Source organism: Myotis daubentonii, chromosome 2, assembly GCF_963259705.1.
Source record: "Myotis daubentonii chromosome 2, mMyoDau2.1, whole genome shotgun sequence".
Lineage (NCBI taxonomy): Eukaryota > Metazoa > Chordata > Mammalia > Chiroptera > Vespertilionidae > Myotis > Myotis daubentonii.
The window spans coordinates 41726565-41750904 of record NC_081841.1 but is presented as its reverse complement, the minus strand read 5'-3'; the positions used below and the strand labels follow the sequence as shown (position 1 = coordinate 41750904).

Sequence of the window (24340 nt, the reverse complement as noted above, 5' to 3'; positions counted from 1 at the left end):
GTATCCTGGATGCCTCCTCCTCCTCCAGTTTCTTCACTACCTTTTAGGGTAGGTGTTTGCTGTGCTATTGAGAAGGTGGAAATAAAACATTTACCAATTATTGCAAGGTGAGGATGAAAGAAAGTAGATTTAAAATGTAGCAGCAGAGATTAACATTAAATGTGGTTGTATAAGAATCACTTGGCTTCTGGCCAGTGTGGCTCAGTGGTTGAGCATTGACCTATGAACCAGGAGGTCATGGTTTGATTCCTGGTCAGGGCACATGACCAGGTTGTGGGCTCGACCCCATTAGCGGTCCAGTAGGAGGCATCCAATCAATGAATTTCATCATTGATGTTTCTATCTCTCCCTCTCCCTTCCTCTAAAATCAATAAAAATATATATGTATTTTTAAAAATCCACTTGGCTAAGGACTAGGAGATTGAGGAGATCTAGCTGATAAGGTCTTTGGTGTCCACAGATGAGGCAAGTTCTGTGTCCAGAAATGGAGTCACAAAAGATAGACCTTGTACCTGCTCCCCAGTTGCTCACATTCTAACATAGTAATTCTTAAACCTCCCTCTGCATCAATCATGCAGATGCCCTTTAAAATACAGATGTCTGGAGTCCACCTCTAGAAATTCTGATTGAATTATTCTGATCAAATTAGTCAATGGTGGGCTCTGGGTAGAGCACCTATCTTTAAAAGCTCCCCACATGATTTGAATGGTCAGCCAGATCTGAGAATCACGGGTCTAATCAGTTCTGGTTTTAGTCTTTTGTGTGGTGTCAAATCATAAACATCACAGAATCTCCTTTTTGACTCAGTGTGCCCCTCTGTAAAACATGGATGGTATCATCGGCTCTTCATTCATTCCTATCATAAATAAACTATTATAAACTTCATATTCTGTGTTCGACATTATAATAGGGTCAGAGGGCGAGATGAGTCACAGTATCCACAGAAAAGTCTTTACAGAAAGAAAACTCTGAAACTGCAGACCGGAACCACTTTTAACACCAACTTGCTGTACACAGCGGATGAGAACTTCGTGTGCTAATTTATTAATGAAACCAGGACCTGACCCTGATCAACTGCAAGCTTCTGGCTAACAATCACATGTCTGTGCCGACAAGAACCCCTTTAGTTTAATCTCCCGGTGCACTTCTCTGTCTAGCAATCCCACTAAATGTCTGACTAGTCTATTTGCAATCCCACTCACAGAGACAGTTATTTCACACTTTATCTTCTAAAACCCCAACACCACCTCCCCCAACTTTCAGCTGTCGGTGTGTCTTATTATTTTACAGAGAAAAATAGAAGCAATTAAAAAAGAAATACATTGTTTCTCAAGTACAGAATCAATCAATTTCCCTGCAAATAGGCCCATATAATTTTGCCTTTCTTCTTGTGAAGGTGGTTCCTGCTCATTTCTAGGCGTAACAATTCCTGTGCTCAAAATCCACCTGCACTGTCAGTTACAGAAGCTCCTCTCCACGCTCAACTGCATCGCCAATTTACCCCTCTCTGCCAGGTCCTTCCCATCAACAAACCTGCATTAATAGCATCTATCTGAACAAAACTAAACAAAAATCTCCTATTAAGGACCCACACTGTCCTCCATCTCTTCGTTCCTCTACCCATGTACAACTTTTTGAAAATGTCTGTGTGGGTTGTCTCTACTTCCTCACTTCCCAATTTCACATCACACTCCAATTGGGCTATAATCCCCACCACTCTCTATGAAGGTGTTATCAACATCAAGATAAGTCGCCAAGTCTCTGTTCTCATCTACGTCACATGGTATTTTCTAGAAACTTCTAGAAACATCCTCTTCTCTGAACACCACATTGTTTTGGCTGTTCTACTCCATCCCTAATGGCTCATTTTCAGTCTCCCTTGCTGATGTCTTTAAATGTTGAGTTTCCCAGAGGTTAGTTGGAGGCTCTCCTTTGATCTCTGAACTCTCTCTTGTCATATCTCCTGATTTCATGACTCTAAATACATTTGTTACTGGCTAACCCCAATGCATACATCCATATTTCTCATGTGTGGTGCTCTCCCCCAACACAGCTGCTCATGCTACTTCTTCAGTCTTTCCCATCTCAATGAATGGAATTGATTGTCCTGTCCTTCAACCCTCAAATTAAATGCCACCCTCTATTCCTTTCTTTTCTTCATTCTACCACATTACATCCATTGGAAAGTTCTGTTAGCAATGTCTCCAAAATGTATTCTAGTCTGACTCTTTCATTATCACATGTGACCTCCTTTGTTTGTCTCTCATCTCTGCCTGGACCATGTACCAGCCTTCTACCTAGTTTCATGGTGACCACCATTGCTCCCCTGTAATTTATTTAACTGAGTTGTCACAGTGATTTTTTTTAAAAAATTAATAGAGTATATTATTCACTTTAATGGCTTCCATTGAAATTAGAATATAACTCTCAACTTTCAAACAAATTAACTGTAAATAAGACTTTTTTGAGAAAAATGAGAGAAATTTAGATGAGCATTTGATGATATTAAGGGATTGTGGTTAATTTTCTTAGGTGTAATATTTTGGTTATGTAAGAGATTATTTTTAGTGATATATTTAAGGATGAAATGACATGATTTCAGGATTTTTTTAAAAAAAATGCTGAAATGCCTCATCTCCCCCTCCCCCCAAGGTAGAGATATAAAGATATGTGGCAAAATGTTAACTGTTAGTTCTAGTTACGTGGAGGTTTAGTGTACTATTGTCTCTTACATGTGCTTGATAATTTTCATAATATAAAGTTGGGGGAAAAAGACAACTAAAAAGTTTCCAGCTATTTGTCATGGACCTTTATGATTTAATATCTGCCTACTTCTCTTGTATTTCACTTTCCCTTTTGTTCGCTGTAGTTCATCAACACTGGCCATCATTCTCTTCCTGTACACTCCAAGCCTGTGCACCCTCTGGTCCGTCTCCCTGGTGCATTCTGCATGGCTGACTTACTCAAGTCTTACTGCCAGAGATTTCCCTAACATTCCTCCACAACAGCCCCACATACTCTATTTCTAATAATTATGCCACTTTGTTTACATGTTTATTGTTGGTTTTCTTCTACTAGAATTCAAGCTCCAAGAGGGAGGGATCTTGGGTTTAAAATAGTGCATGGTGAATACTTAGTAAATACATGAAGTGGATACTACTCTTTAAAACATTTTAAACATGTAATTTTACTAATGTCAACAGATCTTAAAGCCAGGACTGAGAGGTGAACTCAAATTTCTTTTTATTGGGAGCCTTTAAAGTTCTATTACATTACTTCCTGGTGGAATGGACTAAGTGGGGTTGGAGAGAGAAGTCTAGGGAGCATACTCCCCCACTCACAAAATTTAAATAATTGCTTTTATAGGTATATGCTTTGGGAGGGAATTCCATGCCTTTAATTAAATTCTCAAAAGAGTTATTGAAACTCCAAGTTTTCATCATTATTTCTTTGGTTGTGACCAGAGACAACTTACAATGTTAGATGCTCATCACAATGTGAGAAATTTAAACTAAACTTGTCATCAAGTCCTGAAGACCCATGCTTGTGAACATTTAACTCACTTATTTGGATTTAATACTTTTCTTTTTACAGGCTATTGGACGACCCTTTATGCCCCCATACTGGTCTCTGGGATTTCAGCTAAGTCGATGGGGCTATAATAGCATAGATGTGCTGGAAAAAACGGTTGAACGTTTAAGACAGTACGATATTCCTCATGTAAGTGCACCCCAAACACTATGGGGGGATTGATTGTAACAAAGAAATTAGGTGTAGTGATTAACCTGTAATCTATATCAAAATATATATTTGTGTGTTACAGTAGTCTGTCCTTATTCACAGGGGACATATTCCAAGATCCCCAGTGGATGCCTGAAGCTGCAGATAGTACCAAACTCTACGTATATTTTGTGTGGGGGTTTTTTCTACGCATACATACCTTTTCATGCAAAGGAAGCACTATATGGCTTCTCTTTGGCATAACCAAGTTTGCAGCATCACTACTCTTTTGGGGCCATTATTAAGTAAAATAAGGGTTATTGCAACACAAGCATTATGAAACTAAGACAGTAAATATGATAGCTTACCTGGCTACTAAGTGACTAACAGGTCGGGATGTATGCAGCATGGGCATGCTAGACAGATGATTCACATGCCAGGCGGGAAACAGCATGATAGTGAGAGATTTCATTATGCTACTCAGAAAGGCATGAGTTTAAAACTTATGAATTGTTTATTTCTGGAGTTTTCCATTTAATGTTTTCAGACCATAGTTGTGATTGCGGGTAACTAAAACACAGAGGGATTTTAAGTGGGGGGTAGGGATTACTGCATTTTCTCAGTTTCCTATAAAATATTCATTTTCATCCTCTTTTCGTACAGGATGATCTGAAACTCGCATCAATATTTAAATTTCCAATTCTATACAGTCCCTCAATAGCTACTTATGAGTCTATGGCTATGTTTGTGTTTCTAATGTTCGAAGGCTGTGTCTACACTGCTCTTTTGAACAGGATGTTCAGTACGGGGATATTGACTACATGGAGCGGCAGTTGGACTTCACCTACGATAAAGCTAACTTTGCTGGTCTGCCCGAGTACATTAAGAAACTGAAAAGTGATGGAATGCATTATGTCATTATTTTGGTAAATATTTTCTGAAGATCAAACATACAATATTTAAATTCATATTTCCCAAATTTCTAAAAGCATATACTACAATTAATTTAGCAAAAAGAATTTCTAGCACTAAAGTATTTGTGAGGAACAAAATTTTATTTAATAGGGAATGATAAACATTATATTTTATTAAAGGATAATAAATTATAAGCAAGTTTTCTATTATTCAGTGGTACAAAAATGTCATCAACAAGTCATGAAGGAATTTAGTCACAATTTTTAAAACTACAGTGTTCTTTCTTCAAAAAAAATTGACTTATACATAGAAGGAACAATAAGGCTTTTCACAGGTCACATAATTTGTCAAGATTTGAAGACTTGGTCATAAAAATTCTAAACAAATGATTATATAGTTATTGAATAAATGCATTGAACTTAGGTTGCAGGAATATTTTCTTCATGTTGGGTACAACATTATATTTTACTTAATACATTTAGAATATAAAACCAAAAGTAATCATAACTACTTCTAGGAGCATGACTGCTACTCAAAGTTGGTTCATAATGAAGTGCTTGTCTCATTAATACCTCTTATGAAATAATTGTTCTATCTGTTATCTTAATGTAATGATAAAAATGTCACTATGTGTTATAATCCCTAGATGACTTAATGGTGTTAGAGTTTTATGGACAGAGGTTTTTTTTGTGTGTGTGTTTTTTAAGATGGCTTATTATAAATAAAAGTACATGTATTTATTATCCAAATGACATTATTTAGCAGGAATGTATGAAAAAATATTTAAATATAAATATATTATGATAGTAAAACGTTTAGCAAGGGAAATAGACTTGGTGTAGGGTCAATAAATATTTTTGGAAAAAAATGAATATAGAATCATATATATTTTTCTTCTTGAGTCATTGTAAAACTTGACTTTTTAAGAGGGACAGTGACTTTAAGAATTTGCCAACTACACTGCTTCATTTTGTAGAGGAGAAACTTGTGCCCCCTTAAAATTAAGTGGCTTAACCAGGCTTTTTGTAGAATCCCAATTTCTTGATTTCTCCATGTAGGCTTTTTTATTTGTTTTACAATTTCATAGCCTTATCTCATATAAAAAGCGACAAACAAAAAAAAGCAGCATGAGTTGTATTTATCTACTTATATAACTTTTTCAGTGAAGAAAACGAGAGATTTTTGTTAGAAGCAACTGATTATGTTACTAACTTAACTCCACATTACTTGGCTCCCCATTTTGCAGCATTAAAAATGAATGAAAATAGAGAGTTCTTATATTTGTAACCACACTTAATAGCTGGGAACATATTAATGTATGCAGTTTAAAATATATTGTGCATGTGAATAATAGATACTCGTATTTTAAAACTTTTGGAAAGTTTATACTTAAATATCAGTTATCAGACTATTACCAATGACAATGTTCTTGGGAATTTGCAGGATCCCTTTTTGACAAAAGATGAACCACAAGGTACTTATAGGCCCTATGAACTTGGACAGGAATTGGGAATTTGGGTCAATAACTCTGATGGGATCACACCAGCGGTTGGCAAGGTAAGAACCTTGGAGAATAGATGAATACCGCCTTCTATACTGAGTTTTTATTTCAAAAATCACAATTCATAAGGCATCAGTGAATTGATATCACCTGCGTTTAGTTAAAAAAATTATGTGCAGCTTCTCAAGCGGAGTATTTGGAGCATTGGCCTGGATACTGCGGATTTTTAAGAAATTCCTTACGTCCCATAGAATTGGTGAGAAATCAAAAGGATCCACTTATATACACTGTAACATTCTGAAAAGGCACAGTTTAATAAGCATGACAAAATTATATTGATTGAGATTACATAGGAAAATTAAGTTTAGGTAAATTGAGGAATGACACATATAAGATATTTCTTAAATGGAAGAACATTTCTCATTGTTTTCTTTTACACAATAGAAATACTTCAATGCTTTTGCTAAGGATCAAAGCAGTACAATATTATTTAAAAAATGTAATACTGACTTATAAAACGTATAAAGTGACAGTTATTCTTTTCCCAAAATATACAATTTATCATTTCAGTGTGTATTCCTCTAGATTTTAAATACATGTAGCCATCGTTTTACATGGAAAATAACAGTATATAACATTTAAAACTTTTAAAAAACTATAACAATATTGTATATATATTTCCATGTTAATACATATGAAATTACCTTTTCTTTTGAAATAATATGAGATTCCACTGTTCTCATGTGAGGAAATTAGTTTAACTGATTCTGAATGATGAGCATTTTCTTGTTTCTCATATCTTAATATTACAAGCAATGCTGCAGTAAACATATTAATATATGTTTCATATTCTTATCTCGTGTCCATATATGCTTTTAAAAAACTTTTATTTCTTGATTTGAGAGGGAGAGAGAGAGAAAGACAGAGAGAAACATCAATGATTTGTTGTTATTTATGTATTCATTGGTTGATTCTTGTATGTGCCCTGAACAAGAATCGAACCTGCAACCTTGGTGCATTGGGATGATGCTGAGCTACCCGGACAAGGTCATATGCGTTCTTAAATTTAATTATTTCACCCAAAAATTTACATTAGAACTTGAAGTGACTGGACATCTGTGCAGCATGGAATCTTCCCATCTATAAACATTCTATATCTCTCATTGATATGTCTAATTTTGAATACTTCATGGACATTCTGTAGTTTTCATTAAATTATTATTATGGCTTTTGTTGACCCCATAGGCATAAGTTTTTAATGCTATTATAAATGTAATTTTTATATTTTAATCCCTATATTTGTATTCATGTAGATTTATGCGTGGAGATAAGTGGCTAAAATATAAAAGAACAATAAAAATATGATTTCATGTACAATTTCATGGCTGAAGAACACTGGACAGGGATATGGGTTTCTATTCCCAGTCTACTACAAACTTGCTATGTACTTTTACTATGTACTTGGTTCAGTTATATAATTTCACTGATTCTCAAATTTTATTTGTATGACTCACAATGCCCCACTATAGCTATTTCTACACCATATTAGGTCACTTATCATTATTTACTTTAACTTACTTGTCCGTTGTAGGCCTGGCCTCCAGGAGATTCAGTGTATCCAGACTACACCAACCCCAAAACAGCAGAATGGTGGATACAGATGTGCATGGAATTTAAAAACATTCTTGATTATGATGGGATCTGGATTGTAAGTCCAAATTTATTACTTAATTTTTTTCCCCTGGTAGAAAAGTAAAATGTTCACCTACTTCTCTTTTTTTCACTTTATAATAAGTTGAAGTGAAAATTTCCCCTGTCCTCTTTCTTGATAACCTCTGTCTTAACTGTTCTAATGCACCACTGGAGGGGAGAACCGCTGCCTAGAATAGCGGCAGCACCTTGTTTGCTATCTAGATCCATGCTTCATCATACTCTTTATTCATTCATAATGCTTATACCTACTCAGTGCAGGGCACTGGGGAGGCAACAACTGGGGAAATAGGCTGAGAAGCAAGCGTTTGTGTGGCCCTGACAGAGCAAGCAGTAGATACAATGGATACAGAGATGAAGGGCATTGAACTCAGGACAATTGAACTCAAGTCTGGGCAGTTCAGACTTAACCAATAAAGGTGATGGTTAAGAGGAAGACTGGCCAATGAATGGGAATTAGTTTAGTGAAGCAGGGTGTGGGTGTGGGAAGTTTCAGGTAATAGGAACAGCATGTGCAAGAGTGCAGAGGAGAAAGACCACAGGGTGGTGTTGTTCTAATACTATTGGAAAATCACAAGTTGCATGCCTAATAGGCCCCACTCTGCCAGAGAGATACTTGCAAACAGAATCATGTGATCAGAAGATTGAATGAGGGCTAGACAACTCTCACTACTCAACAGAGGGGCATTTTCCCCTACATGCAGCATGATTTGTTGTTTTTTCCTTTGCTCATGCTCTCCTCCCATTTTTCTTCCTTTCTACATATTCAAACTCTATGAGCTGATCAACATGCAGCCTCCATATCCAATTCTCCATGAACTCTTCACTGTTACTCTTACTTGAAGTAATTCTTCCTCTCACTTCCAGAAACACTGATTTATTGAGTACTTACTCTATGCCAAGAGGCATTGAAAATACACTTAGAAAAATTCTTACCTTCAGGGAGCTGACATTTTAGTGGAAGATATACACGATAAACAAGATAAATAAATAAAATATATAGTATATTGGGTAATAGTCATTATTAAAGAGAAAAATTAATCTGGGAAGTGGGTGTCTTAGTTGATTCAGGCTATTTAGTCCATTCAGACTGATTAACTTATAAACAACAGAAATTTATTTCTCACAATTCTGCAGGCAGGAAGTCTGACATCAGGGTGCCAGCATGGTTAGGTAAGGGCTTTCTTCTAGGCTGCTTATTGTATTCTCAGATGGTGGGAAAAAACTAGGGAGTTCTTTGGGGTCTCTTTTATAAAAAGCACTAATCCCATTCAGGGAAGCTTTCACCCACATGACCTACTCACCTCCCCCAAGCCCTTTCTCCTTGTACCATCACTTTGTTGGGTGTTTAGATTTCAACATGTGGATTTGGGGAAGGAGGGGCACAAACATTCAGACCATAGCACTGGGGTAGGAAATTTAGGAACTTTAGAAAGTTTGGAGTTTAAATAGAGTGGTTAGGGAAGGTTATAATTGATAATAAGACCAGAGGCTGAGCCCTGGGGATATCTAAGGGAAGAGCATTGAGACAAGGGAACAATGCGTACAGAAGCCCTGAGCAAAATATGCTTGGCATTTTCCAGAAATAGAAGGAGCTATGTGGCTTGAGCAGAGTAATCAGGGGGACAGTCAGAACACAAGGTCAGAGGGATGTTGAGGCAGTATCACAAACTGCATCATGGACCAACTGTAAGATCTTCAGGTTTTACTCTGAGTGAGATGGAAAAATGCTGGAGGATTCTGAGCACAGATTTTCGAAGGATCACTCTAGGGCTGCACTGAGAATAGACTATAGGAAGGCAGAAAGCAGTGTGAAAACAGAGATGAATCCAGATTTTATGGAGCTTTATAAAATTTTGGCAGCTCTTTTTAAGAAAAATTATTAAAAGTTACAAGTAAAATTGTAGGTATAAAATTATGAAGGGGTCATGAAACTTAAAGGACTATGAAACTATTAACTTTCTTAGCTTCTGAATAAATCTACCTCTGGGCCCACGTGGAAGAGAGAGACCAGTTAAGAAGCTATTGTGACAATCCAGGCAAGAGACAATGGTAGTGTAGCCTGGCAATGCAGTGAATAAGACATCAGATTATGTATACATTGAAGATAGAGTTGACAGGATTGATTGACAGATTAGATATGAGCTACAAGGAGAAAGATTAAGCACAATTTGTGTCTATAACCATTGGAAGATTGGAATTACCTTTCACAGAACAGAAATGGTTGTACCTATTTCTGTTCTGTGACATTTATATATTTGTGAAACTTGCTAATAGCCAGTGCATACTCTTTGAGACCAAGGACACTACCTTGTTTATTGCTATGCCTCCTAGAGCTCTTAGCTTACCATCTCACACATTTAGATACTCAAAATGTGTCTGTTGAATGAAAGAATGATTTTTATGTACTCTGCTTCCCTAATGGAAAGTAAGAAAACTATGCCCATTATTACTCATTGAGTTTCTATTTTTATATGAGGATATGAATGAACCATCCAATTTTCAAAATGGCCAACAGCCAGGATGTGAAGAGAATCATCTAAACTATCCACCATATGTGCCTGGTAAGTACACTGAAAGTGTCAGATGAGTTTGAAACATTTTTATATTCCATCGGGGAAAAAACCTCTTTAATGCCATCAGTTTGTCTTAGGAAAGTACATTTCCTTTTATAGCTCACCAATCTAGGAATAATCCAGGAAATTTAGAACATGGATGTGTACGTTCTGTATTCCTTCGGTGGGAAGGCCTTGAAATGTTTGTGAGTTGTGTCCTCACTTGTCTAAGAAGGATCCAAAAGCTTCTTTCCTTGGCTATCCTTATAAGAGGCAGGGAGCTAGATTTATTGATGTGTCACAGCTGATTCTTTGATGAGTGAGTTCTTCCCTTTGGCTGCAAAATGTTTGCAATTTATAATTTCCATAGTTTTTGCTATTTCTATAATTAATTGCCTACAATCGAAAATAGAATGCCATAGGAATGTGAAGATTTGAGGAGTAGAGTTTTGCACTCAGAATGAGAAGCTTGTCTTTGACTGCAGACTTCTAGTTTGAGGGATTATAGCACTTCGTTTAGAGTTCCTTTAAAATTACAGCCATGTGCAAGTACAGGGATTCAGTTCCCAGTGAAACCGGAACAAAAGGGAAAAGCAAAAACTGACATAAAATCCACCTCTCAGAGCCGGTAAATCCTAAATCCCACTCACATCCTTTGAATCCACGAGATGCTGGCCTCGCTCCACATGTTACTTGCGAGGCTGAAGAAATGGTGTGCATAGTTGGTCCCTTCTCCCATTATTCTGTGAAATAGCTAAATGAAAATATCAAGTAGGCAGCAAGATGTATAAATCTGGAGAGAGGCAATCTGGGCTTGAGATAAAAAACTGGGAATTATATGCATAAAAATGGTGTTTAAACTTGCAGGGATTGATGAGTCAATGTATTGAGAATGTCAGAGAATGTAAAATGTGAACTTGACAAATGGGCCCTCCAGCCCTGAGCCTCTAGTAGACCTCTTACCGCAACATTTAGGCTTTGGGTGGAAATAGAAATGCAGCTGAGAAAACCAAATGGAAGCAATTGGATAGGGATGAAGAAAGGCAGGAAAGAATCCCTCCTTGTGTCCCGAATGAGGAGATGAAGAAACACTCAAAACAGATGACATGGTCAATTCTGTCAGATGGTGTCAAAAAGTTATACAAAATGAATTCAGAACATGTCCAGAGCTCAGCAATGCGGAGTGTGGCAATACTGACAATATTCGTTTCAGTGGAGTAGTGGGAATAGATACCAAACTAAATTCTGAGTGAAAGGGAGATGAGGAAGTAGAGGCAGACGTGTAAACAAACATTTGGCAGGGTTGGCTCTGAAAGGAGCAGACAAATGGGGCTGTAACTGAGAAGAATGTGTGTAGAAGGGGATGTTATTTAATTATCTTTGTTTTTTAACAAATGAGAGATACTAGAGTGTATTTGTTTGCTGTCAGGAATGAGCCAGTAGACTGGACAAAGTGGCTAATGTGAAAGAAGAAAGAGATAATTCAAGGACTGAAGTCGCTGAGAAGAGAGCCTAGGCTAGCATTCATTGTGAAGGGATGGAGCGGTAAAAGAGCAGGCACGCTTCACTGTTGCTGGAAGAAGAGCCAGCATACGGATGCACATGGATGTGTGGGCTAGCTGATGGGAGGCTGAAGATCTTCCCACTAGAGAAGCTTCTATTTTAAAGATGTGTTCATCGGTGCAAGAGATAGGGAAAAGGAGGGTGAATGTGGGGAGTAGGGACTTTTAAGAGATAGAAGGTCTGTCCCAGTCAGATCTGACGGGCGGCCAAACAAATTCATGGCAGAAGCTTGGTGGGATTCCCAGGCAGCGTTGAAGACTCATTTGAATTCTTGAAGCAAAGGATGAGGAATAGAGAGAGAATGAAAGGGTCAGGTAGTGAATGGAATCACGCACAATAATTCCAGCAACAAGACACCTGTGCCCCACGCTGCTTAGTGGTATGGAAGCCCCCCCCACACACACCACCTCCACCCCACCCCACACACACACACACACTGAAGGCAGCCCGCTGGAGGACTGGCAACAAAACAGATGTCACAATGGCCCCCAAACCTAGTCCAATCCCTTTCTTTTGGCTATAAAATGGGGATATGAATTCAAATTTGCAAGTTAAGAATTTAAAATATTCTATATAAAGCAGGTGAGTGGCATACAACAGGTGTACAAAAAAATAGCCACTATCGTATCGATTACAAACAATTTGGGAGGATTTAAATTGAATTCTGAGTACTTTGCAAAATACTAAAAATAAGCAATTAATAAGAGGATGATTATTATAATAATTTTCCATCATTATTGCTTCAGGATGTGAAGCCAGAAGTAGCTAAGACAGTCCTCATTTTCACCCTGACACATTCTTTCACATATGATGGCCTAATGCTTACCTACCTTACTCCTGTCTTATATTCTTTTAAAGAACAAATCTATCACTATTTGGAACATTACAAAAGGAAGGAGTATTAATCAGAGAAAAAATGACTATTAATACCAACTTGGAACATGAAAAATAGAAACAAGGCCAGTTAAGCTCTCAGATGCATTCTTTCTTAAATAGATCATTGTAAAAAGTGTTGAAGGAATCTGCTTGTAGTCAGGACAAGTGTTACCAAGACACTGAGCTAAAGACTAAAGTCTGATGTGGCATCTGATGAATATTCGTATCTCCTGTGCTATTTTTAACCAGTATTAAATTTCTTTCCCCCTTCTCTTTTACAAAACAATCTAAGGAAGTGACTTGCAACCAGTGTGCTCCAAGAATTTTTAAAACATGCAATACCTGACTATTTAGTGAGGGCCACTAAATAGATTGTTAAATTTAAAAAAATGACAACAGCCAACACAACTATAGCCATCTGATATGAATGAATCAAAATCGTCAGATCAGCAAAAATATATTTTTGTGGTGTGCTGCAGAGTTTTATTAATTAGTTGTATGTGTGCCATGAGATGAAAAAGATGAAAAATCACTGATCTAAGGTTTTACCACTTTGTGTAGTCTCTTTGATTGGTAACTGTTTCTGATTATATAAAGTTAGACTTTGAGATAATTGTATTCCAGTTAAAGTACGGGAGTTCGTAATTACCACTGCATTCCAGCAGATAATTATCTACATTTGTTGCATTTTTTTCTTTGTGGCCAAGCAGGCTGGCTTTATTATGATATAGTTAGTGGTTAAAATGTTCTCTCAGGAGTCAAAGAATATGATGAGGCTGCTGCCTTCATTTACAGGGGGTGAGAAAATTATTACACAATATCTAGATTCCTGCGTCTATTTTACATGCTCTACAAGTAGCTTTAACTTGAGCTGAGCTATGTATGTAGTTAAATTTAAGACATAACTGATGGCCAAGGAAAAGTTTCTCAGTTTTATTTTACATTTTGAAAAATCATTACAAGTTCCATTAGACTTATTGTCAAATGCATACATTTAGAAATTAAATGTCAAGAGGCTCTACATCTCTTTAAAAACACATTCTTTTCAAAATAATAACTGGTTGGGAGAAAAGTTTATAGTAGAAACAAAAATGCTCCAAATGGACATGATTGTCTCGCCTCACCCTACCCCCACCCCCTTTCCAGGGAGACCAAATCCTTTCAGTATTTAAGACCTTACATGTCGTCTTCAATATATCACAAAGACAGCTTTGAAATGATATTAAAATCTCAATTTTGAAGATCTAAAAGACAGGCAAACATTTCAAGGCCACAGGATGTGGGTTAGAATTAGATTTCCTTCTGTATTAGACTCTTTCTATCCTTGTTGCTATGTTGAAAAAAATGCATTTAAAAAGTCATAAAAGCTACTCTACTTGCTATTACAGATCCCTGTCATTCCAAAGCTGATCTTATTGTTCTTCAGCTAGATATGCACAGCAGCTTCACCCTAAGTTGCAATAAATGCCTTGAGATTAGGCTCCATAATTTTAAGCTAAACAAATAAACATAGAGTCCTAGCAGGAAGGTTGAGACTAGACTTAAAAGGTCTACATTGTACAAGGAGAACATGTAAACTAGGAAATACCTTTATTTCATATAAAGTAATAACAACCAATAGTACTATTTATTATTAATATGCATATTAGTAATTTTTTATTATTGATAATATAATAATTAAAGTATTAATTAAGAAAAATAAGGTTAGGGAAACTCACAGAATGGGTCCCTACTAAGAAACCCCATTAAAGCCACTGTCCAAAGGCCCATCTCTGAGCAGACTTGTGCTGTTGTTTTTTTAATATATTTATATTGATTTCAGAGAGGAAAGGAGAGGGAGAGATAGAAACATCAATGATGAGAGAGAATCAATGATTGGCTTCCTCCTACACAACCCCCACTGGGATGGAGCCTCCAACCGAGGCATGTGCCCTTGACCAGAATCAAACCTGGGACTCTTCAGTCCGCAGACTGATGCTCTATTCACTGAGCCAAACCAGCTAGGGCTGAGCAGACTTGTTTTAAGTCAAGCCTTGGTGATGTGTACTGTATAATATGCTCAAAGTCATCAAATTGTATACATTAAATATGGGTAGGTTTGTGTATATGAATCATACCTCGCTAAAGCTGTTTTTCTTTCTTTCTTTTTTTTTTTTTAAAGAAATGGAAAAACAGAAGAGGAAAGGCTAATACTTCCTGTAAATAGATTTTAGAAACAAGAGCTAAAAATCTCACTAAAAATCTCAACTTTGACTCCATCTTACTCTTTTCACTCTGAGTTAACTCGGAGGGAAGAGTTCCTTCCTGCCCTGAGATCTCCTTTCTAGAAAGCCCGAGTCTCTGCCATCAGTGGGTGAGACTTACTCCCTTGTGTGTATGTGAGGCCAAAACTCCTACAGCAAGTGAGAGTGTTAGTGAGTGGTATCTAGTCTTTCCCCGACTTAGCTCTGACAATGCTCACGTTTTCTTATATAGTTGTAGCCTTTTCTGTTTTTAAAATCTTCAGGAAGAAAGTCATTACTTGGTTTGGCAAATTTTTCTCATATTTAACCTAAACTTTCTGTTCTTTAAATAGATTTCCTTTTCAATTTTTTTGTAGAAATGGGAGAGAATGTCCTAGTTGTGCTGTGTGAGAATTCTTTGTTCTCTTGATGAACAATCTTTTGCTCTGTTATGCACAGTACAAGATGCTAGATAACCACCATCTATTCGATCTGTTCAAGGTTATGGGCATACAAACCAAACAGATCGTTGTCTCTAAGAAACTCAGAGTCCAGTGAAGGTGACCATCATGTAAACACGATTTGACCATCGTGAAATACAATCAGAGACTTCTAGGTGATGATGGCAAAGGAGGCCACACCCAGAATTTCAGATATCAATTAAGGGGGAGTGGGGAATTGAAGAAAAAAACACAAAATTTTGTGCATAGCAATCAAAGAATGAAAGGGCATCCAATCTTACGCCATTACCTTCAAAAGTGGCGGAGAATGTCTCATCCCATTTCCCCTAGAAAACAAAGCCTGAGGTAAAACTTATCTGGAAAAGATGGGGTTCGTTTTTTGCGGGGGGAGGGTGGAAGAGTAGGAGGTGAAGCAATACCCACGCAGGATGGGTAAGGAAAAAGGGAAGTGAGCAGAGGAGGAAGGAAAGCAAATACAAGATGGTGTTTTACTGAATTGACCAGAGCTTCACAAGAAAATAGAACCATTGCTAAGCCATATTATTATTATTATTATTATTATTATTACTAGAGGCCTGGTGCACAAAAATTTGTGCACTCGGGGGGGAGGAGGGGTTCCTCAGCCCGGCCTGTGCCCTTTCGCAGTCTGGGACCCCTCGGGAGATAACGACCTGCTGGCTTAGGCCTGCTCCCGGGTGGCAGAGGGCAGGCCCAATCCCTAGGTGCAGCCCCTGGTCGGGCTCAGAGCAGGGCCGATTGGGGAGTTGGGGCGCCGCCCCGTCATGCACAGAGCAGGGCAGATCAGGAGGTTGTGATGCCACCCTCAGTCACGATCAGGGTAGGGCCGATTGGGGAGTTGGGGCACCGTCCCCTGTCACACTCAAGGCAGGGTCGATGGGGAGGTTGTGGTGCCACCCCCTGTCACGCACAGAGCAGGGCCCATCAGGGGGTTGGGGCACCGCCCTCTATCACCCACAGAGCAGGGCCGATCAGGGGGTTGGGGCGCCGCCACTCTCACACTCAGGGCAGGGCCGATGGGGAGGTTATGGCTGTATCCCATCACACACAGAGCAGGGCCCGTGGGGGGGGGGGTTGGGGAGCTCCCCCCTATCAGGCACAGAGCAGGGCCGATAAGGGGGTTGGGGCCCCGCCCCTTGTCACACACAGAGCCTCAGGGCGATCAGGGCGTTTGGGCGCTGCCCCCTGTCACGCTGATCCCGGTGCTGGGAGGCATATTACCCTTTTACTATATAGAATAGAGGCCTGGTGCATGGGTGGGGCTGGCTGGTTTGCCCTGAAGGGTGTCCTGGATCAGGGTGGGGGTGCCTGGCCAGTCTGGGTGAGGGGCTGAGGGCTGTTTTCAGGCTGGGAGTGACTGAAGTTCCCAACTGCTCCTTTTTTTCTTTTTTTTTATTTTATTCTGGGCCAGCTTTACCTTGAGGCTTGGCTCCAGCTCTTAGGCCTCCACGGCTGAAAGTAGGTTTCTGGCCTTTGCTTACAATGTTGCGAATCTGCTGGCTGAAGTCGGCGGTATTTGTTACAATGTTTCTTAAACTGCCCGCTCAGAGGCCTGCAGCCGCAGGCAGGGAACATTGGTTTCCTCCAACGATCCTCCGTCACTGAGGCAAGCAAGCCTCATGTTAGTTTCAAGCTGCCTGGCTGCCGGCCGCCATCTTGGCTGACAGTTAATTTGCATATCTCGCTGATTAGCCAATGAAAAGGGTAGTGGTTGTACACCAAATTACCATGTTTCTCTTTTATTAGTGTAGATTATTATTCTTATTTGTTAATCTGGTACGTGTGAAATGATAGTTCATTGTGTATTTAATGATTACAAATAGTATTAAGCATTTTTTGTCTTCATTGGCTTTTCAGGTTTTACTGACCTGTTCAATGCTTTTTTTCCCTATTTTTCTTGTGAGCCATTAGCTTTCTTTCTCCAAGAAAGAAAAATATGTGTTAAAAATATCTCTACAATTTTTGGCTTATCTTTTCACTCTCTTTTTAGGATCTTTTGTTGAATAAAAGTTCCTAACTAAACTACTGTCAAATATATCAGCCCATTTCTTTATCAATTTTTCAAGTTAAGAAATACTTTTGAATTTGAGGTCATAAACATATACAGTTTTAAAAATATTTAAACAGTTTTGCCCTTTCACGTTTTGGTCTTTAATCTACTTGAAGTTGATTCTGAGCAGTATGAGAAAACAGTCTAACTTTATTTCTTTTGTTAATCCTAACCTGAGGATATTTTTTCCATGGAATTCTAGAGAGAGTGGAAGGGAGGGGAGAGAAGGAAGGGGAAAGAGAGAGAGAGAGAAACATTGATTCCAGGGAGACACATTGACTGGTTGCCTCCCACACGCAGGGCTGGGAATTGAACCTGTAATTCAGGTATGTGCCCTTGACTGGAAACTAAACCTGCAACTCTCCTGTGCTCAGGCTGATGCTCTAACCATTTAGAATACTGGCCAGGGCCTTTTTTTTTTTTTTTTTTTTTTTTTTGGTATATGGAGACGGACTTGTCCCAGAACCAATTAAAAGGCTATTTTTTTTCTCCCACTGACCTGCACTACTTATTTTTTATGATAGATATCTACATATACTTTGTGTTACTTTTAGACTGCTATTTCTGTTCCATTGATTTTTCTTTCCATTTACCAATTTGACACTGTCTTAATTTCTACTGCTTTATAATGAACCTGGAAGTAATGTGGGAAATAGACTTATCACCTTGGCCTTCCTTCTTCAAGAATGTTTTCGCTGTTGGACATTAAATCCATAAATCAATTTGGAAAGCACTGACATTTTTATAATACAGAATTTCCAATAGAACGAGTAAGGTACTTTCCCCCTTTATTTGTCTTTTAAAATTACTTTTTACACTGTGCTATGTGAGAATTCTTTATACGCTTGATGCACAATCTTAAAATTTTATAATGTCTTTAGGAAGGTTTAGATTTATTTGGTTAATCTTATTTCTCTTGGTTCTCTATATTTTTTATACTATTTTAAATGCCTCATTTTAGTCATTCTACTTTGTATTTGTTGTTGATTTATAAAGTGTAAGTGGTTTTGTATATTGATTTTTTATCTAGAAAATGTGCTATACTATAATACTAATTCTCATAGTTTACCTGTTGATTCTTTAGGATTTTATTTCTCCATAGCCATTCATATCATATGTGAATTACACATAGAATTGGCTCTCCCATTCTATTCCTTTTAGTTTGGGTTTATTTTTCTTTGCCTTATTTCACTGAATAAGAATTCCAGTACAAGACTGAACGGAATTGGTAATGGTGGGCACCTTCTTCTTCCCAATCTCAATGACATCATGTTTTAAATATTTCACAATTATGTATGAATTTGGCTATAGGTATTTTTGTAGAAAACCTTAACAAAGTTAGGGTAGTTTATTTGATTACTATTTTACTGAGAGGTTTTTGTCAAGAGTAAAGTTCAATTTTATCAAACACTTAAAAGCATCTGGAGATAATTGAATGCTTCTTTTAAATATGTTAATACATTATGTTGATTTTTAAATATTAGACTTTGTATTTCTGAGAGAAATCCATCTTAGTCTTGATACTAACAGCTAACTGTCTCATAAATTCAAGATAAAAGTGAAAAATATTTGTCATGTTAGTGTAACACTGTTGTCACTGCTTGAAAGATACTTAATGTCTTCAAGAAACTCATACACTAGTGAGGGTGACCAATATGTAAACGAACAAATAAAATTCAATAAGGATATGTCAATTATGTTAAGAATGTATATTTCTCTTATTTCATTTTTAGATATCACAGGTGGCTTATTGGCGGAGAAAACATTATGTCCCAATTCCAAGACTTATCTGGGATATCATTATGATACACATTCTCTGTTTGGCTGGTCCCAGGCAATTCCTACTTTCTAGTGAGTAGTTTGTAAACCAAACCTTCTTGAAATGTTTTTAGTATCTGCACATTGTTATTAAAATGTCCTTTAAGAAATGAGAAATGTTTGTTTAAAGCTGGTGTTACATGTTATCATTTCTTAATTTATTCAAGGACCAGTAAGTTATCTTCCTCTTCGAAGACTTTATCTTACTGATTTATTATTTTTATTAAATGTTCTCATTGATTTTATATATATATAGACAAAAGCAGAGCAGAATGACCTCATTAAAGTCAGGATTTGTGCTGTCATAAGTTTAAGACACCAAGTGCGATAGACCGGAAGATGGCAGATAATCCTCTTCTCTCCTGGAATTAATAATCTCAGGTCGTAAGCATCCTGTCAGTGCCACCTGATTTATGCTGCCCCTCTGTGTTCACCGTTTCTGCCTTTTCCTGTGTATATCTACTGGGAGACTCTCATAGGCTGCATTAGTAGAATTATATTCAAGGGTTCAAGTATAGAACACTGTGTTTCCATTTACTCTGCATCCTTGTCTGTCTGAAACAGGTGTTCCTTCCAATTGAGGATCATTAGTGTACTTCCACAGTTTGTTATAAGTATAGGCAAAATATATATGACTCACATAGTCAGCTTGTTTGATTTATAAAGCGAATTCTCAGGAGTAGAATAGGATCAAAATAGAACAGATTATTTTTGCCATATGCAAATATATTTCATTTTTATGCTTTGGAATTTAGCCATTGTCCTAGAGCCATGAGTTCAGGGACCTTAATGAAATCTATCTGGTAAGCATGATAGAGAATTACAGACCTGAAGTGAACATAAGGGTCATTTAACCACAGTCTCTCTTACCTGATTCTGAAAAATATTTAGGTCTTAATTTGACAGAAAACAAAATTAATACACATATAGTAAACTTGATAGACAACATTCTGAATATATATTTAATGGGGCTAATTATAAAAAAACAGAATCAAGTGGCTTGCCACTATTTGAGGTTTATCTTATTTTTTAATTAAATCTTTATTGTTCAGATTATTACATTTGTTCCTCTTTTTCCCCCCCCCATAACTCCCCTCCTCCCAGTTCCCACCCCAACTTCTGCCCTCACTCCCCACCCACTGTCCTCATCCATAGGTGCACAATTTTTGTTCAGTCTCTTCCTGCATCCCCCACACCCCTTTCCCCCCCAAGAATAGTCAGTCCATTCCCTTTCTATGCCCCTGATTCTATTATAATCACCAGTTCATTCTGTTCATCAGATTATTTATTCACTTGATTTTTAGATTCACTTGTTGATAGATGTGTATTTGTTGTTCATAATTTGTATCTTTACCTTTTTCTTCTTCTTCCTCTTCTTAAAGGATACCTTTCAGCATTTCATATAATACTGGTTTGGTGGTGATGAACTCCTTTAGCTTTTTCTTATCTGTGAAGCTCTTTATCTGACCTTCAATTCTGAATGATAGCTTTGCTGGATAAAGTAATCTTGGTTGTAGGTTCTTGGCATTCATCACTTTGAATATTTCTTGCTACTCCCTTCTGGCCTGCAAAGTTTCTGTTGAGAAATCAGCTGACAGTCGTATGGGTACTCCCTTGTAGGTAACTGTTTTTCTCTTGCTGCTTTTAAGATTCTCTCTTTGTCTTTTGCTCTTGGCATTTTAATTATGATGTGTCTTGGTGTGGTCCTCTTTGGATTCCTTTTGTTTGGGGTTCTCTGCGCTTCCTGGACTTGTAAGTCTATTTCTTTCACCAGGTAGGGGAAGTTTTCTGTCATTATTTCTTCAAATAGGTTTTCAATATCTTGCTCTCTCTCTTCTTCTGGCACCCCTATAATTCTGATGTTGGTATGCTTGAAGTTGTCCCAGTGGCTCCTTACACTATCTTTGTATTTTTGGATTCTTTTTTCATTTTGCTTTTCCGGTTAGGTGTTTTTTGCTTCTTCGTATTTCAAATCGTTGACTTGATTTTTGCGATTCTCTAGTCTGCTGTTAGGAGTCTGTATAATATCCTCTATTTCAGTCAGTGTATGCTTAATTTCCAGTTGGTCCTTTATCATAACATCAGGGGTCTGACTAGATTTCTTGAGGATCTCACTACATTTATCGGCGGTCTCACCGGTCTTTTCGAGGGTCTTACTAAATTTATTGGCAGCTTCTAGAAAGTTCTTGAAAAACCTTAAAAGTGTGGTTTTGAACTCTATATCCAGTAGTTTGCTTTCCTCCATATTTGTCATTTGTGACCTGTTTCTTTGTCTCCGCATTTTTTATGCTTCCCTGTGTTGATAAAGTGGTTTTCTATGCTAAGTGTCCTCTAGGGCCCAGTGGTTCAGCCTCCCCAATTACCTGGGGAGAACACTCTTGGTACACCCCCTCGTGGTCTTTGTGCACAGTCTTGTTGTAGTTAAGCCTTGATTGTTGTAGTTAACACTGGGAGGGAATGACCTCCAGGCCAATTGGCTGTGAGAATCAGCTGTGTCTGCAGTGGGAGAACTTCTGTGCTGGAGACACCCCTCTGGGGCAAGACTTGCTTCAGTGGGGCTCTGGTGCTCACTGAGTCTGCCCCCTGAGTGTGTCCTTTAAAGGTCCGAGGAGCTGCAAACTGGATGGTCCCACTCTGACCACTGGGCTTCCTGGCTCCTGGATCTCTAGTGAGGTGCTAATCTAGCCTTTGCCTGAGGCTACCCAGCAAAAGCCTCCATGCAGGGCTTGGGCAGGGCAGGGCGGGTCCCATGGGATCCACGGGGCGGAGCGAACAGTTATGGCTGCTCTCAGTCCTGCCCTCAGAGGCTCTGCTTCTCAGTGTCCCGGTAATCGCTGCAAGCACCTCCGAGAGAAAGCTGCCCTTGAGTTCCAACCAAGGCCATACAGTCCCGCTTCTCCCGTATGAGTCTGGGTCCCCAAAGACTCGCCCGGAACTGGAGCTCAGAGCCTGAGACTCCCTCCCGATTGAAAAAGACAACCACGCCCTCAGCCGCCAGCCCGCTCCCCATGCACCTCCGCACCTTAGTATTTTACTTCCATACCGCTTCTCCTCTGGGTCTCAGTATGCTTTTCTCTTTCCTTCTAGTTGTAGAATTTCCACTCAACCAGCCTTCCTGTGGTTCTGGGTGATGTCCATTCTGTCTTTTAGTTGTATTTTTGAAGTGGTTGTGCAAGGCAGCAAACTCTGGTGTTTACCTATGCTGCCATCTTGATTTCTCTCCCTATTTATCTTATTTTTAAAAAATGGTATTGAACTTATTTGGGGTGACATCTATATATATAAAAGCCAAGCAGCCAAATGGTGGAATGACCAGAACGACCAGAACGACCAATGGCTATAATGCTCACTGTGGCAGCCAACGGCCCAATTAGGGGCAAGGCCAGCCAGTCAACTACCCTCAGCCCCTCCCTCCTGCCAGCCCCTCCCCTGATCACCCCCTCCCCCACCTTGATCACTGAAGTGCGACTTTCAGTGATTCTAAGTAAGTAAATGCTCTCCAGCCTTCATAGACCAGGAACCTGAATGATGAGTGACTAGGAGGAAAACTGCTCACAGTCTGGACCATCAGTCAGGTGTCCAGGAGAGGTGCCCAGCACAACCACCATCTTCCTGCGTTCTCTCTCCACTGCTTACTGCCAAAGAGGGCAGCCCCATCACACCACGGCCTCTCTTTGAGGTTTTGTTAGCAGGGAACTAAACCGCATTACCTGTCTAGAAAGAGGCTTAGAAACAGAAGCTGTCAGTGTCCCTGACACTAAAGCTTCCTGACACTTTGAAGCTTCAACTCATCCAAAAGGCAACAGCAAACGTGTATGCACCCTGCAAAGATCTTTGACACTAATAACTCCCCACTGCCAGCCCTGCCCCTGATTGCCCTTCCCACCCGATCGGGGGTGGGTGGCCCGAACCCACCCATGTACGAATTTGTGCACTGGGCCTCTAGTTTGTTAACAAAATTATATAGGCTTCAGGTGTATAATTCTATAATACATCATCTATATATTATATTTTGTGTTTACCACCCCAAGTCAAGTCTCCTTCCATTACCATTTATCCTCCCTTGCCCTTCTGCTACCTCCCTCCACCCCCCCCTTTCCCTCTGATAATCCACCCTGTGGTCTGTGGCTGTGCATTTTGTGCTTTTTTTTGCTTGGCCCCTTCACCCTTTTCACCCTTAATTTAATAACCCATTTCAAATTTCTATTGAAAAGGCAAGGAATCACTTCTTAGATTTTAGAATGTACCACTCATAACTATTAGTAGGTTACCCAAGAAATTGTTAATTGTATTTAACTCATCAAGAAATTTAGGCAAGAAGAAGATGAAGGAGGAGGAGGAGGAGAGAGAAAGAAGGAGTAGTAAATGTAGTAAAGTATTCCTCTTCAGTGTTGAAAATTATATTTCTGAGTACTTTTCATACCTCAGGGATAAAAAATGAATGTGACTTCCAAATGCTGAACTTAATGAAACTTAATGAAAATTACTTCCCAGAGGCATAAAAATAGTTTTAAGTGGAAACATTAGCCAGCTTTATCTAGAGAAGGCATAAAAGGTGTTTACTGAATTTATTACTACAGCCTCTATCATTCAATTTAATCTAATAATTTAAATCCCACTCATTATTTTACCCTTGAGAAACAAAATGATTAGTCATGGATTTCCAGGTAGATAAACAATGGCCTAAAATAGGGATTCAAGTTGTCTAACCCGGGTGAAGCAGATCAGGGACTGTAACTGCTAGGCAAGTTTAGAAAGTACAGGAAGGAAATGAGCCGTTACTAAGCACTTGTTATGGGCTGGTTGTGAGAGGTGCTTTCATATATAACTTATTTTCATTTATACATTATAACAACTCTGAGAAGTTAAGCATCATTAGCCCCATTTTATAGTCATTAAGTAACATGCTCAAAAGTTACATGTTATAATGA

General features: G+C 38.5%; 1 protein-coding gene across 1 annotated transcript in view; it reads left to right on the top strand.

Moving 5' to 3' along the window:
* LOC132227447 (sucrase-isomaltase, intestinal-like) overlaps positions 1 to 24340 on the top strand; it is an 87638-nt gene that overhangs the window by 48450 nt on the left and 14848 nt on the right. Inside the window, exons 8-13 of the mRNA XM_059682554.1 lie at positions 3595 to 3720; positions 4515 to 4646; positions 6079 to 6192; positions 7728 to 7844; positions 10326 to 10410; positions 19325 to 19442. Coding sequence (XP_059538537.1) covers positions 3595 to 3720; positions 4515 to 4646; positions 6079 to 6192; positions 7728 to 7844; positions 10326 to 10410; positions 19325 to 19442 — 692 coding nt within the window. The remainder of the gene's footprint in view (positions 1 to 3594; positions 3721 to 4514; positions 4647 to 6078; positions 6193 to 7727; positions 7845 to 10325; positions 10411 to 19324; positions 19443 to 24340) is intronic.